We start from the raw sequence: 17,532 nt of genomic DNA, 5'->3' as shown, positions 1-17,532 counted from the left end.
TTCATAGTGTTGTGGTTTAATTGGATAGCATTACAACTGGATAGCCAGTTCCAGGTTTAAAAAAAAAGTTAGTATTGGTTGGGATACAGGAAGCATGTATATGTGAACTGATGCTGTGATATAACTGACAAATCAACTTAAACTGTATATTGCGGAAACAAAATAATAAAGAATAATCGCAATATTTGTTGCGGTGATGTTACTGAAAGTGTTGTTCACGTTGAAGACTCCATTCAGACAAAACAAATATGATTTATTTGTCGAAATTATATAACTGAAAAATTGTTGAAAACAGCAGAAAACATGATCCAATGAAACACACACAAAATAATGGTTTTGTTTCTGTGATATAACTGAAAAATTGTCAAAAATGATGTAAAACACCATTTAAACAAAATAAAAATAATTTATTTTACCTTACAGTCCCCAGAGGCAGAAAGCTTGGCAATGCTGAGTACAGAGCTAGCATCAAAGTTTTTGTTTAATGTGGGTTTTCATACGAAGAAAACTTTGAGGTAAGGAAAGAGAAACATCTAAATGTACACTTGGCATTCAGATGGATAAGTATACCATTGGACTCGATTATAAAAGGATGTAACTGAGTTGCATCCCTTTAGATTGAGACCCATGATATTCACTTCGCTATCACTTATCTTTGTTTTCTATGGGTAACAGTTGTATACTTTCGCGATCTCCCTAATACAACATTTCCCTTTGGAATAAGACCTCTATTGAAAACATTGTGAACTAAGGAGATATTTATATTGCTCATAGGGGATGGAAGATTTCTCCTGGAGGCAATATCGAAAGTCTCGAGATATGCATCAAGGAAGTTTCTTGCCCAATGAAATGTCTTTAGACATGGCTTTGTTTCTGAAAGTTTAGTGCTCAATTATATTGATAATAGGTTGCTTTTTTCTGGAGAGGACTTCTGTTAACATTACTAATGGAGGATTGCTTTTGCAAATCGTATTTGTGACTTTTTCATCTTGTATTTAATAACCATATTGGTTTCAAATTATCTACAATATACTTCATATCTTCATCTGTTGATGCTTTCAATTTGATCACAAACTCATTTTTAGCCCTACTGGCCAAAGGCCGGAAGAGCTTATGTGATGGTATGGTTTCAGTCTGTCCGTCTGTGGGTCTGTCCATGTGTCCGTCTGTTAGACTTTTTATTGTTTACGTGATAGAGTCAACAATTTTCGTCCAATCCTTTCCAAACTTGCACAGTGTCTTTATATCAATGAGGATACAAACCATATTTAAAATGAGCTATATCGGACCATGAAGTACAGAATTATCTCCCCTTGAATTTAAGAAAATGGTGAAATTTAGCTTGTTTACACGATAAATTCCACATTTTTCATCAGATTCTTTCCAAACTTGCACAGTGTCTTTATATCAATAAGGACTTGAACCCTATTGAATATGAGCAACATTGGAGTATTAAGTCCAGAATTATCTCCCCTTAAAATTGTGAAAATTGTAAAATTCTACTTGTTTACGCGATTAAGTCCACTTTTTTCATCCGATTCTTTCCAAAACTTGAACAGTCGCTTAGTTCCAATGAGGACTCAAACCCTATTAAAAATGAGCAACATCAAACCCTTAAGTCAAGAATGATTTACCCTTGAGTTTGAGAAAATCATATAATTCCAATTGTTTATGCTATAAAGTCCACAATTTTTTTCTGAATCTTTCCAAACTCGCACAGTTTTTAGCTCTACTGGCCAGAGTCTGAAAGATAAGGATTAACATTGAGGTGAGCTAAAGGTCAAATCTCCCCAAGCCTGGTCAGTTAACCCTTTCTTTAAAACGAACGCCTTCTGACGCTTCGCTACATTTGAAAACCTTGCGACTTAAGGAGAATTTGCTCATGCTGAGCAAATTCTCATTTAGTCTCAAGGTTTTCATCCTGAGCAAATTCTTCTTTAGTCTCAAGGTTTTCAACTTCAAATCCATGACTAAACAGCTTTGCTTAAAGACTATTCTTTGTTTGTGCAGATCCTTTCAAAGAAGTCTGCTGCAATTTTCTTAAAATAGGGAAAGAGTTAACCATTTATCAAAAGATATGTTTTGGACTTTTCCAAATTGAAGTTGTTTGCTGCGACAATTCAAGTTGTAATGGAATAAATGGATACATTTTTGTCCAATAATCCCCCATAAGTACACTATTGCATAATCAAAGTCCTGGGAATGCTTCTCATAAGGTTTATGAGAGGTCAAGTTTATAGCACTGCAGAAACCCTTAACCCACAACAGTTAATTCTTTCTGAAGATGTGATTTTATTTATTTTTTGGAAATTGTGAAATTCTGCTTGTTTATGTGATATGGTCCGCAGTTTTCATCAAATTATATTCTCACTTGCACAATCTCTTAAACTCAATGAGGAATCGTCTCCCCCTGAATTTGAAAAATTGTGACATTTTACTTGTCAAAGGTACGTTATATTTTTAAGAAGATTTATAACAAATTCACCAACAAATCTTTGGTTAACCCTTTCCCTATTTTGCAAAATCTGCAGCAGATGACATAAAATGCTGAAATCTAAATGAAAAACTGTTCGCTGAAATAATTCAAATGAAAAGCATTGAGGCAAAAGGAGAATTTGCTTATCATAAGCAAATTTTCCTTTTGTCTCAATGTTTTAAAATGTCCTTGCTGCAAAAGGCATCAGAAGGTGTTTGTATTAGGGAAAGGGTTAAAAGATCCTGTTGCTTTGTGAGAGACGCAGAGTTGAACAGAGAGATCAAGGAATAATCAACAACTCAATCAAGACCACAGTTATTATCAGATTCTTTTCAAACTTGCACAGTGTCTTTCTATCAGTGAGGACTCGAATCTTATTTATAATGAACACCACCAAGGGTTAAGAAACAATTGTGAAATTCAGCTTGTTTACAAGAATCTTTTCAAACTTGCACAGCTCTGTATATTGGTGAAGAACTCAAACAAATGCCAGTAGAGCGCTTCAGGCCCTCATGGGCCTCTTGTGTTTTTTTATATCAATCAGGATTAAACCCTATTGAAAATTAGCAACATCTAGGCAATCAGTCTAGAATCATCTCCCCTTGAATTTGATAAGATGTGATATTTAGCTTGTTTATGCAATAAAGCCTGCATTTTCATCTAATTTGTCATGAACTTGCACTGTCTTTTCATATAAATGAGGATCCAAACCCTATTGAAAATGAGCTACATCAGGGCTAAAGCTTCAGAATTATCTCCCCTTGAATTTTAGAAAATTGTGAAATTCTGGGTATTTAAGCAATTGAGTTCACAGTTATGATAAGATTCTTCTCAAACTTGCACAATGTCTTTATATCAGTGAGGACTCAAATCCTTTTTAGAATGTACACCACCATGGGTTAAGAAACTTCTCCCCTTGAATTTGAGGAAATGGGGAAATCAGCTTGTTTACGAGAAGAAGCAGATTATTTTCAAACTTGCACAGCTCTGTATATCAGTGAAGAATGCAAACAAATGCCAGTAGAGCGCTTCAGGCCCTCATGGGCCTCTTGTTGCTGGTTTAACTAAAGTGAATATTCAAATTGCTTATCTTTGCAGGGGATCAGCCACCGAGTGGTACGAGGCTCTAACCTGTTACCTTCGATCCAGTAAAAAAGTGCGAAATTGGTTTGCACAGCATGTCATGTTCTCATACCCTGGTAGATTTGCTGAGTATCTCCTGGAATGTCCTAGCACAGAGGTAAGTCTGTTTTTATACCCCACCACAGGACGAAGGATAGTGTTGTCCTTCCGTCCAGAACACTTTTGTGTCCTATGCCATATCTTGGAACTGCTTGGGCCGATATGATAAGCTTGTCCGTTTTCGGAGAAAACCCGAAGTATTGTCATAGCCAGCTCGTCGTGTACTCCGCGTCGTGCTTAAACCTTAACATTTTGTCACACTTTTAATTGCACTTTCAAAACTGCACCCACAGCCGAGCGTTGGCACCCGCTTTGCGGTGCTCTTGTTAGAACTTGGTATGAGTGTATATATGGATAAGAGGATAATCACATCAAATTGTTGCAAACCATTTGTTAATAACAGAGTTATGGCCCTATTTGACTTGAAAATAAGCTTTTTAATAGGACTTTTTCTGTCTTTAGCTGTATCTCCAATAACAGAATGATCCAGAGCCATGAAACTTGCCTCAAAAACCTGATTGACTCTTCCTGATTAACTCTCAATAAACAATAGGCTCCATTATGTGTTAAAACACACTCAGATTTGTGTGTGCTCTCATTTGAATATTCCTGTCTGACCCAAAGTTTACAATTGTTCACACGCCAATTTTATAATATTTTCAATCTACAAAATAACTCATGAATTATGTGCTTCTGAGTGTTAACAGTTTTGAAGGAATCATGTCTACCTGGTTTTGTAAACCTTTTTATTTCGAAAAAAAAGTCATTATTGGCTTGAGGAGTTTTTACTTCTTCATTAATGGGAGAAAACACATTTGAGATGAAGAACTTTAATAAAAGCTTGACGTAAAATCAATGGTGCCTTATGACCATTGTTTATGAAGCCAACATCGGCTCTATAAGACCATCAACAACTTCATAGACTGTATATTTTTCTCAATAACAGCTACTCATATTGACCTTATTTTGTTATGTATTGTGAAGAAAATTTCTTTTGATATTTGGGTTTGGAGTGTTAAATAATGACTGTCATTTAAATAAAAATTAAATGTAGATTTGAATAAGTTATAGCAGTTTATACAGTATATGTCCACCATGTTTTTATGTGTATAGGTGCGGAATGCGTTTGGTAAGGTTGTGGTTTGTCTGGCTCACTTCTCCCTGAGTGATGGACCATGCCCCCCTCCACTCGTACAGGGATTATATGGTGAGTTCTCTACTTTTCTTACAATGTTTACTTTTTAATTTCCAGGGGTTCAATGGGGCTGAGTTGTAAGAGTGTTTGACATACGGGGGTAGTATGATATTTGAATGTAATTTAAAATGCAATGATATACTGATGATGTTTTCTACAAACACTTTTTTAAAAGACATATTATTATCATGGAATCACATTAGGGATAATAAATCATCCAATAACATTAAAAAAGAAATTATATGGAATAATTCAAATATTAGGTTTGGTGGAAAACCAGTATATTTTAAAGAATGGCATGAACATGGAATTAAATTTTTAGATCAATTGTTTGATTTTCGAACTAAGGAATTTTATGGATTTGAAAACTTTAAAACATTGTATAATATTAAAACTCATGATTATTTAAAATACTACAACATAATCGGCAGTATTCCAAAAGAAATGAAAAATCTTATCACACAAGAGTTGCCAATAAATAGTGAAAATAATCAACTCGCTAATAAAGTATTGGGAATACAAAAAACAAACAAACTATTATATAAGATGCAACTTCAAGATAAAAATACACTAACAAAATTAGAATTAAAATGGCAAAATATTTTCAATGAGGAACTGGACTGGGATTACTTATACATTTTACCTTATAATACAACCACTGATACGATTCTTATAAGTATAAGATTTTAACACGAATAATAGCAAATAACTCTTTCTTATATAAATGCAAAATAAAACCTTCAAATATCTGCGAGTCATGTTCAAGCTATGTAGAAACAATAGAGCATATGTTTTGGGATTGTATACACATACAAATCCTTTGGAACAGATTAACTGTGTTTTTAAGTAATCTGCAAATAAATGTAAAATTAAATGTTAAAGATATTTGTCTTGGGACAAAAAAGGGCGGGGTCGATAATGATTGTATAAATTTTTTGATAATTCTCATGAAGCATTACATTTTTAAAATGAGAAATGTGTGTGTCATGCTGAGTTTTAATAATTTTATAAGTCTTTTCAAAAGAAGATTAATATTAGAAAAAGAAATTTACCTTATAAAAGACCAATTACAATCATATAACCGTAAATGGAACAAATTTGTATTATACCAAAACTAATAATTAAATAAAAAACAATAGATATAACATACAGTCCAACCTGCCAATAAAGACCACTCAAGGGAGTTGGTCGTTGTGGTCTTTGTTCACAGGTGGGCTTTATTCGCAGGGTCCATTAAAACTTTTCAAAATAAGCTTGTAGTTTTTTAACAGGTACCTTATTGTTTGAATACTTATGCATGTATAATGAAATAAAAGATTGAAAACACAGTTTTGTTTTTATATTTATTATTTTAATTCCCTTAGGTTTTTATTATTTATTTCATTAATCATATACATGTACATATATAAATAACTATTGACATACATGTATATGTACATGTAATTCTACAAAGAACAAAGTACATGTACACAATACTGTTGAAGTCACGATCTGTTCGGCATCTGTTTGATAACAAACGGCAATACCAGTAGAAACAAAAAAACGCAATTAGCACTACGACCCCCCCCCCCTCGCCCCAGACACACACACAATCAAATCACTCACTTAAAGAAATCACTTATTTTACTCTGCTTGACACTTGAGTCCACCCTATATTTGATAAACACATCCTGTAATTCCATGACTGAGTTAAGCATGCAGTCATGTTTTAGTACTGCAAACGAGCGCAGCTTCTGAAGACACTCAGCTATTTCACTAACCCTAACACACTTGGGAGCTTCTGTTTCATCGTCACGCTCGGCGGAGGCGGCGGCGGGGTTGGTTCCATTGAGGTCGGCGAGAATCTGGGGTGCCGGTCGCTCCCAGAAAGCCATTTCGTTATAGCAAGTCGGCAGGTTGTTGTCAATTTCGTGGAGTTCAGTGATGTCGCAGTTGAAGAGATCCTTGGAGCAACGGAGCACGGAGAGGGGAAGATCATCCTCAGGGTCGAAATCAGTGTCATCTTTCACATCACTCACAACTGTCGCATAGTCGCCCGTTGTGAGGAAGTCAGGTGTGAGGCCACACTTCCCGAAGCACTTGGAAATTGTCTCTGTTGAGAGTTCGCGCCAAGCAGCTGAGATCAAATAGATGGCGTCGAGGATCGAGATGTCACGCAGTATTTCGGGACCAAGCTTGGTGGGTCTCTTCCAGGACGTACTTGAGCTGCCGCTTCCGGAACTTAAGCTTAACCGCCTGAATTATGCCCGCATCCATTGGCTGCACCAAAGACGTCGTGTTCGGCGGGAGGAACTGTAAGTTCACGTTTTTCAGAGTGATGTCGGGGTGGACTGGGGCGTTGTCGAGCAGCAACAGGAAGTTGCGCTTCTGCTTCCCCATCTGGTGATCAAGATCCCTGAGCCAATCCTCCATCAGGGGGGTAAGCATCCAAGCTTTTCGATTCGCCTCGTAACGGACCGGTAGCCTCTTTACGTCCATGGATCCAAAGCAGCGCGGCTTCCGGGACTTTCCAATAACCAGCGGCTTCAGCTTCTTGCCTAAAAAGACAAAAATAATTTTTAAGATAATGATTCTCATTTCCATTCAGATCGTAGTTATTCGTAATAGATTTGTGTTCTTATTATCTTTAAATAATGTTACATTACCTGTCATTGATGCACATAATGCAATCGTGATGCGCAGCTTTGATCGCTTGCCGCTGGCGCACGATTCACCCTTGGTGAAGTAGGTTGACCTGGTTGAATCCCTAAAGAATAGACCGGTCTCATCCATATTGAAGATGTCTTTGGGTTCGTACCCCGCACAAACGGTGGGCAGCCTCTCCTTCCAGTCTCTTATAATCTCACTCTTAACTTCACCCCGCTCACCACTCTGAATCTTAAAAACAATATTGTTTCGTTTTACGAATGATTCGAGCCAGCCATTGCTCGCCTTAAAATCCAACAGTCCTAACTCACTCGCAAACTTCAAGGCTTTTTCCTGGAACATAGGTCCAGACACAGGCAAGAGCATTGCACTAGCGTCAATAAACCACTTATGCACTAAGTCATTCACTGGTGCAAATTCCGACTCACGCTTAGGGCGTTTACTTTCAGAGTTAACGTTCCCCTCGAACTCGTCCATTATCTCAAGTTTACGCTTCATAATGTTCTGTATTTGAGTTTTGCCTACACCAAGATCACTAGCCACTCGTCTACAACTGAGTCCTTTTCCTAACAAACTAATGACCTTAATGCGGTCTTCCAACGTCAAGAACGTACGCTTGGAAGCCATGATGGATAATTTGAACTGACAATTTACTTTTTAGCTCACCTGAGCACTTTGTGCTCAAGGTGAGCTATTGTGATCATCCGGCGTCCGTCCGTCTGTCCGTCCGTCTGTCAACAATTGGTAAAACATCTTCTTCTAAACCATTTGGCCAATTCCAGCCAAATTTCATGTGAAGCATCCCTAGGTCACTGGACAAAAGTATTGTTAAAAAAAATTTGGTCATGGCCACCATGCCCATATATGGAAAAACCTTAAAAAATCTTCTTGTCAGAAACCGCTCATGAGATTTTAATTTTTTTTCCACAGGGATTATCCTTGAAGGCTCCCCTAAAAAAGTTGTTCAAAGAAATTAAATTCGTCAAAAAACATGGCCGCAGGAGCTCGTTGAACTTTACATGTTTATGCGTTTTTGCTATATATTCATTATGGGATGCATAAAGTATTTTCCTTCACAAACAAAAAGTTTATCAATTTACACTTTTAATAACTTTTTTATTATAAGAGATAAATGCATACATGTCGCGCGTGAAATGTAGTTGGACATGTTATCTAACCAGAATTGTTAAAACATTGTGACAAAAAAATGTTTTACTACTTTTTTATAATGTTTTTCTTAAGGCCCTAAATGTAGATATATACTTTGATTTTATAAAATATTGGTTTCCTCTACACACGCGATCTGATTGGACGGAGTAGGTACTTCGTCCAATCAGATCGCGTGTGTAGAGGAAACCAATATTTTATAAAATCAAAGTATCCGCCAAAGATCGGATAAAATCGCGTCTTAAGACTCTTTCAAATTTATTTAAATATTGCAAACGGTAAGTTCTCATACCTATTTCTATTAACGAGCCGTGTGCTAAGCGATTTTATGTTAAGACTCTGTTTATATCTGTTTCTATGGCAAAATCGGAAAGAGTGAGTGTTCCACAAAGTTTCTTACATAGGGATAGAGCAGACTGTTTACCTTGTAGAGTATTTAATTATAGTTATTTTTTTTGGGGGGGGGGGGGTGGGGGGGTGTTCCTCTATGATATGGCCACCTGTGATCTGTCCCTGAATTCTGGTACTCTATTGCATAATCAAACTCCTGTGCTTGCCTTTCATAGGGTTAACCTGAGGTCAAGTTTAGCTCTCCAGAAACCCTTAACCCAAAAAAGTAAATTATTTTGTAGATGTTTCTGATGACTTTATGACAGACAGAATTTTAAAACATTAAGACAAAGCAAGAACTTACTCATGATGAACACATTCTCCTACTATCTCAATATTGTTATTTTCAAATTCCATACCTATACAAATTATTCTTCTGTCTCAATGTTTTCATCTTCAAATTTCATACCTATACAATCATTAGTCCCCTACCAGTGAAACCAGAGGGGACATATGGTTTGCACTCTTGTGTGTCTGTCTGTCACATTTTTCTGGATCCTGGGATAACTTTCATATTTTTTCATGAAACTTGAAACATGAACAGATGACAATATGGAGATTATGCACGTCATTTCATTTTGTTCCCACATTAAGAATTCTGGTTGCTATGGCAACAAATAGACTAGCTACCGGTACCTTTTCTAGATCCTGGGATTACTTTAAAAGTTCTTCATATCTTTTCATGAACCTTGAAACATGGATAGATGGCAATATGGAGATTACGCACGTCATTTCATTTTGTTACTACATCAAGAATTCTGGTTGCTATGGCAACAAATAGAGTAGCTACCGGTACCTTTTCTGGATCCTGCGATAACTTTAAAAGTTCTTCATAATTTTCATGAAACTTGAAACATGGATAGATGGCAATATGGAAATTATGCACATCATTTCGTGTTGTTCCTAGGTCAAGAATTTTGGTTGCTATGGCAACAAATAGACTAGCTACTGGTGCATCTTCTGGATCCTGCAATAACTTTAAAAGTTCTTCATATTTTTCATGAACCTTGAAACATGGACACATGGCAATAGGGAGATTATGCATCTTGTTCCTATGTCAAGAATTCTGGTTGCTATGGCAAAAAATAGACTAGCTACCGGTACCTTTTCTGGATCCTGCGATAACTTTAAAAGTTCTTCATAATTTTTCATAAAACTTGAAACCTGGATAGATAGCAATATGGTGATTATGCACGTTATTTCATTTTGTTCCCACATTAAGAATTCTGGTTGCTATGGCAACAAATAGACTAGCTACCGGTAACTTTTCTAGATCCTGGGATTGCTTTAAAAGTTCTTCATATTTTTTCATGAAACTTGAAACATGGATAGATGGCAATATGGAGATTATGCACGTCATTTCATTTTTTTCCTACATCAAGAATTCTGGTTGCTATGGCAACAAATAGACTAGATACCGGTACCTTTTCTTGATCCTGCGATAACTTTAAAAGTTCTTCATAATTTGTTTCATGAAACTTGAAACATGGATAGATGGCAATATGGAAATTATGCACATCATTTCGTGTTGTTCCTAGGTCAAGAATTTTGGTTGCTATGGCAACAAATAGACTAGCTACTGGTGCATCTTCTGGATCCTGCAATAACTTTAAAAGTTCTTCATATTTTTCATGAACCTTGAAACATGGACACATGGCAATAGGGAGATTATGCATCTTGTTCCTATGTCAAGAATTCTGGTTGCTATGGCAAAAAATAGACTAGCTACCGGTACCTTTTCTGGATCCTGCGATAACTTTAAAAGTTCTTCATAATTTTTCATAAAACTTGAAACCTGGATAGATAGCAATATGGTGATTATGCACGTTATTTCATTTTGTTCCCACATTAAGAATTCTGGTTGCTATGGCAACAAATAGACTAGCTACCGGTAACTTTTCTAGATCCTGGGATTACTTTAAAAGTTCTTCATATTTTTTCATGAAACTTGAAACATGGATAGATGGCAATATGGAGATTATGCACGTCATTTCATTTTTTTCCTACATCAAGAATTCTGGTTGCTATGGCAACAAATAGACTAGATACCGGTACCTTTTCTGGATCCCGCGATAACTTTAAAAGTTCTTCACAATTTGTTTCATGAAACTTGAAACATGGATAGATGGCAATATGGAGAGTATGCAAATCATTTCGTGTTGTTCCTCGGTCAAGAATTTGGGTTGCTATGGCAACAATCAGACTAGCTACTGGTGCATCTTCTGGATCCTGCAATAACTTTAAAAGTTCTTCATATTTTTCATGAAACTTGAAACATGGACACAAGGCAATAGGGAGATTATGCATTTTGTTCCTATGTCAAGAATTCTGGTTGCTATGGCAACAAATAGACTAGCTACCGGTAGGGGACTTTTAACTGCTGGACAATTGTCTTGTTCTTCGTCTTTCTAATTGTTTCAGGTGAGCGATTTAGGGCCATCATGGCCCTCTTGTCTATAATCAATGCACGTCTTATCATGGAGAAATTTAAGAAGGTTTTGACTAATAAAATGTTTGTGGTTAAAAGGCATCGTAATTGTGAAAAAATACACTTTCGGCAAACTGTCATATGCGTAATTGTAATAGAACCCTCAATTTACTTAATTAGTTAATGAAAGCCCCAAACTTGTCTTTGATATTTTCGGCAATTAGTACATAAATCGCGAATCACTTAAATACAAAGGCAATTCTTTACACTTTCGGCAAACTGTCATTGCATAATTGAACCAGGCGACTACCAATTAACAATGCGTGTTAAATAAACAAACAACTGCTATCGTGGACAATACACTGTCACTTGCCAATATCTCCTAGCGACCGACGAGTCCACTGGTAAGATGTGTATCACGTGACTACACAGCGTCATTGCGGCCATTTTGTTTGATGACTGTGGTCGCTGTAGGCTATCAAAATGGACTTTGGGAATGTAAAAGTGCGGTCGTTGGTCTTTATTCGCAGGTGGGCTTTATTCGCAGGTTCAATATATAGTGAAAATGCTCGGGAGGAAATCGATGTGGTCGCTATTGATATTCGGTCGCTACTAACAGGTGGTCGTAGGTACAGGTTGGACTGTACATCAATTGATAAAAAAAAAAACTATTGGATCTTAGGTCAAAACCAATTACTCTCTCTCATTTTCTTCTTTCAATAATGTTTGTTTCCAGCTATCTTTCGAAGGAAATAAACAAAATAATACAAGATGCATGAAATAATATATGTTTATATACAATGTAGTAAAACTATAACATTTATGATAATTTTCAATGTTTCGGAAATTTTAATTTTGTATTATTCTTTATTATGACATGCTTTGTGTATAATGAAAAAAACTGAATTAAAAAAAAAAGAGTGTTTGACTTACAATTTTCGGGAGCCCCCACCCACCCCCCCTCCCTTGCATGGGTTCATATCCTTACTTTTAATATGATGTTTACAAAAATGAATATTTATTATCTGGGGAGCCTCTGTGGCCAAATTGCTCGCCCACTGGACTTAAAATCATAAGGAGGCTCCTATCTGAGTGGATTTGAATCCCAGATCACCCAGTTTGGGTTTATATTAGGGATATCTTAGCTGACTTGCAGACCTATGCAAACATTTAATTTCCAAGATGAAAATTGCCATTCAAGGTTAAATTCAGTAATGATTTAACAAAAGAATGCCTAAACCAATGGCACTTAAATCACTCCTACTTGTGAAAGAATTTGCCACAAGTAACTTAAGATAAAAATGCAGTTTACCATTAGATCTGCCTATAGATGGTTTTAAATCATTGTGACAAAATAACTTATTTCATTTGACAAATACATTTCTTTATGCCACAATGTCTAACTGTATAACTTTATTATTTTCTTGTTATTTCTGCTCATTCTTTTGTTTTGGGCATGCATAAAACCTGAAGGTTATGGGAAACAAGGTGTTGGGGTTCTAGATAAGGGGGAGTAAATTAATATTTACAAGACATTTACATCAGTTATTCTTCACTAAATCCTATGTTGGGGATACTCATTAGAATAATCTCATCGAGACAACTCTAATGAGTACCCACGGCACTTGAAATACAGGGGTCTGAGTCCAAACCCAGGCTCGCCAGTAATTCTTTTAATGAAATGATTTATTCGCTCACCACTGAACAATTATGTTCACGTGGGAAAGCAGTAAGTGGTTTGGTAAAAATATTGTACTGCTGAGGAAATACCAGAAGCATAGATAAGTGCACTGACTGCCTTGATATAACTGAAATAATTTTGAAAAAAAGTTTAAAGATACCCAAATCCATCACAACTAGGAAAGTTAGCTGTTGAAATTCCCCACCCTACCCCCATCTAGAGCCCTGAATTTTGTAGGAGGTATATATTGATTTGTGAATGTTTTATCTTACAGCGGGTCAGCCCGCAGACCCCAATGCTACATTGGCTGACCACTTGTTGTTTGCTGTTTTAAATCTGTTGAAGAAAGAGGTCTCAGAACATGGGAGACATCTACAACAATACTTTCATCTATTCCTTATGTATTCCAATCTAGGGGTGGGCGAGGTAAATATAATCTCCTATTTAACTCCTTTCCTATTACACAAAATCTGCATCAGACTACATGGTTTCAACAAAGCCAAAATGCTTATATATCTGCTAAAAACTTGTTTATTGAAAGAATTTAAGTTAAAAACATTGACACAACAAAATTTCTATGATTATCGGAAAACCTTGTGAACACACTAGGGGTCACATTTTTCGCACAATCTTCATGAAACTTGGAAAGAATAATTGTCTTGATGATATCTCCCACACATTAAAGTATGGGTCATATCAGGTCAAAAACTAGGTCACTCGGTCAAATCTTAGAAAATCTATGTGTGCACTCTTGAGGCTACATTTTTAGCTCAATCATCATGAAACTTGGTCAGAATGTTAGTCTTATTGAAATCTCAGACATGTTTGAAAATTGGTCACCTTGGGTCAAAAAGTAAATTACTATGTTAAATCATAGAAAAAACATGTGTGCACTCTAGTTGTCAATCAGAATGTATATTTTAATGAAATCAAACAATCCTAAAATATGGTGAGAAATCCAGGGCAATCATGACCATCTTGTTTGAATCTGTGTCAATACTCCTCATGAAGTAATTGAAGAAATTGTGTCATCTGCTAGCTACAACCACATCAAAATTTGACCCTATCAAGGAATATATAAATAATTTTTGTTTCTTTCAGAAATTACACCTTCTAAAATTGAGCGTCCCTGCAAAGTTTATGATGGTTGCTTTAGACGAAGGTCCAGGGCCACCCATTAAGTACCAGTATGCAGAACTCAGTAAACTACATTCTGTTGTGTCCCAGTTAGTACGGTGTTGCGACATATCATCAAAGTGCACTTCATCAGTAGTAAGTTCTTTATTTTTAGCTCAGCTGTTTTTGGAGAAAACCCGAGGTATTGTCATAGCCAGCTCGCTGTGTCGTCCGCCTCGTGCTAAAACCTTAACATTTTGTCACACTTTTGAACATTGCCTCTAAAATCAAAGTGCTTCCACCTACAACTTTGTTACTTCATATGTAGCTGCACCTTCATGACTTCTAAACGCCACAACCATTTTTGGGTCACTATGCCAAAGGTCAAGGTCATTAATTTATTCAAAACTGTACCCACAGCTGAGCATTAGCACCCGCTATGCGGCGCTCTTGTTCAACCCTAGTTTTAAAACAAATGCCTTCTGACAACATTTGAAGTCCTATTATCCGCTTTCAATTGCAGAGGGTCCAAAATTTGTCGTTTGGTAAAGGGGTTAAACAGGAGAACCCTGCTATTTCTTTGTAATTCACATATTTTAATTCAGCAGTATTTTTCCCTTTCCCTTTGTTGAAAAGAACGAGAAAATAGTGAATTTGAAGAAAACACAAATGCATTGTATGTATGTATGTCAATTTAGATTATTGTTCTTCATGATGAGTGTTTCATAAATCTATTACTTTGGTCAGATTTGCAGATCAAATAATAATGCATGATATAGATAGTAGCCACACAAAAAGCAGAATATAGAAGTTGCTTTCTTTGTTATCTTGTCTCAAAAACTTGTATGTTGACTTCTGCAGATAGCTTTTACCATTTCTCTTATAAAAAATACCCTATGGCATCTTTTCAGCTGAGGACATTTGTTAACATGGAGACGAAGTTGATTTGCTAATAATGAGCGCATTCTCCTTTTATCTCAATATTCTCAGTGTTTTCAACACCAATTTCACTTTTGGCAAGATACTTCTAAAAGTTGTTTGCTGAAAATGTCTGAAATAGTTAAACGCCTATTTATTTAGTCATGGTTTACTTTTTGGTGCCTGCAGAAGCCTTTTTGCATCTTGCAGCAGACAACATATGAAAACCTTCTATTTGATCAAAATGATTGAAAGTTGTCTGCCGCAAATTTTAACATTGTAAAGTGCCTTTGAATGTACATTTCTGCATGAAATGGGCGCTATATAAATCTGGTATAATAATATAAAATAATAGCAACAGGTATGAATGAGTTAATCATAACTGTAAATCTTCTATTCTACAGCAAAATCAGGAGCCCCTTCCCAATCCATATGGGGACCAAATCCTGATGCCGATACAGGCCCCTGTGACAGAGATCCTGATAGACAGAACCAGCTATGTGAAAAAACTTCTAGAAGACTGTAACAACTCTGACGATACCACAAAGTTACTCAGGGTGAGTCCTCAGTTGTATGTGGCAATGCGAGCTTGACAATATCTAGCCGAATTATTTTCGCTATCATAGTAGAAACTATTATGAGGACATGATCACAATTAATGAATAGTGCTGTGAGGACAGTGGGCCAGAGATTTGGTCTCCAGATATGAAGGTCTTGGGTTTTTATCCTGAAATGAGCGAGGGCAACCTTGCGATTCTTCCATTTACATTCCCCTCAAGTACTGGTCATGTATCCAGAAAGTATAATCACAAATGTTTATATGTTTTAAGAACTTGTTTCACAATTGTTTCAACTGAGCACTTAGTTATACCCCCATTACTAGTAATGGGGGCTATATAGGAGTCACTTTGTCTGTCTGTCTGTCGGTCTGTCTGTCCCGATTGTCCGGGCTATAACTTTGTCGTCTATCAAGGGATTTTAAAATCCTTTGGCACAATTGTTCACCGTCACTGGACGGTGTGTCGTGTGAAAGAATTACGTCAATATCTCCAAGGTCAAGGTCACACTTTGAGGTCAAAGGTCAAAAATGGCCATAAATGAGCTTGTCCGGGCCATAACTATGTCGTTCATCAAGGGATTTTAAAAACATTTGGCACATTTGTTAACCATCATTGGACGGTGTGTCGCGCGAAAGAATTACGTCAATATCTCCAAGGTCAAGGTCACACTTTGAGGTCAAAGGTCAAAAATGGCCATAAATGAGCTTGTCTGGGCCATAACTTTGTCATCTATCAAGGAATTTTAAAATAATTTGGCACATTTGTTCACCATTATTGGACGGTGTGTAGCGCGAAAGAATTATATCAATATCGTCAAGGTCACACTTTGAGGTCAAAGGTCAAAAAAGGCCATAAATGAGCTTGTCCGGGCCATAACTATGTCGTTCATCAAGGGATTTTAAAATCATTTGGCACATTTGTTCACCATCATTGGACGCTGTGTCGCGCGAAAGAATTATGTCAATATCTCTAAGGTCAAGGTCACACTTTGAGGTCAAAGGTCAAAAATGGCCATCAATGAGCTTGTCCGGGCCATAACTTTGTCATCTATCAAGGGATTTTAAAATCATTTGGCGCATTTGTTTACCATCATTGGACGGTGTGTAGCGCGAAAGAATTACGTCAGTATCTGCAAGGTCAAGGTCACACTTTGAGGTCAAAGGTCAAAAAAGGCCATAAATGAGCTTGTCCGGGCCATAACTATGTCGTTCATCAAGGGATTTTAAAATCATTCGGCACATTTGTTCACCATTATTGGACGATGTGAGAGATTTCAAAATCATTTGGCACATTTGTTATCCCCCGCCATAGGCGGAGGGATATTGTTTTGGCATTGTCTGTCCGTCCTTCTTTCCGTCCGGAATGTTTGTGTCCGGAGCCATATCTTGGAAGTGCTTTGGCGGATTTCATTGAAACTTGGTAAGAGTATATATATGCATAAGAGGATGATGCACGCCAAATGGCATTGTACTTATGTGTCAATGCAGCGTATGGGGGTATACGTCACTCCTGTGACAAAGCTCTAGTTTCTTTAAAAAAAAAAAAAGTACTTAAACAAAATGTTTCAACTGAAATGTCTATAAAGTATTCTTTATTTCCAGACAGGACTTTTTTTTTAAAAATCCTGTATATATTGTGGAAACGATATGAGGCCAGGTGTATTTCTAGCTATTGGGAAAGGACCGTCGACAATTTTGGGAACAGGTGTGTTTACTGGTACTGTCCAAAGAAAAAAAGAAAAATGGCCATCTAGTTTGTTGATAGTGAATTTTT

The 17,532-nt window shown here is 36.6% G+C and overlaps 1 protein-coding gene across 1 annotated transcript in view; it reads left to right on the top strand.

The window, feature by feature from the left end:
• LOC127872057 (probable ubiquitin carboxyl-terminal hydrolase FAF-X) overlaps nucleotides 1-17,532 on the top strand; it is a 143,393-nt gene that overhangs the window by 87,022 nt on the left and 38,839 nt on the right. The window contains exons 28-34 of the mRNA XM_052415392.1: nucleotides 424-515; nucleotides 3,575-3,716; nucleotides 4,772-4,865; nucleotides 7,047-7,049; nucleotides 13,440-13,591; nucleotides 14,267-14,437; nucleotides 15,604-15,756. Coding sequence (XP_052271352.1) covers nucleotides 424-515; nucleotides 3,575-3,716; nucleotides 4,772-4,865; nucleotides 7,047-7,049; nucleotides 13,440-13,591; nucleotides 14,267-14,437; nucleotides 15,604-15,756 — 807 coding nt within the window. The remainder of the gene's footprint in view (nucleotides 1-423; nucleotides 516-3,574; nucleotides 3,717-4,771; nucleotides 4,866-7,046; nucleotides 7,050-13,439; nucleotides 13,592-14,266; nucleotides 14,438-15,603; nucleotides 15,757-17,532) is intronic.

Source organism: Dreissena polymorpha, chromosome 3, assembly GCF_020536995.1.
Source record: "Dreissena polymorpha isolate Duluth1 chromosome 3, UMN_Dpol_1.0, whole genome shotgun sequence".
In the NCBI taxonomy this organism is placed as follows: domain Eukaryota; kingdom Metazoa; phylum Mollusca; class Bivalvia; order Myida; family Dreissenidae; genus Dreissena; species Dreissena polymorpha.
This window is presented reverse-complemented; position numbering and strand designations above follow the sequence as displayed.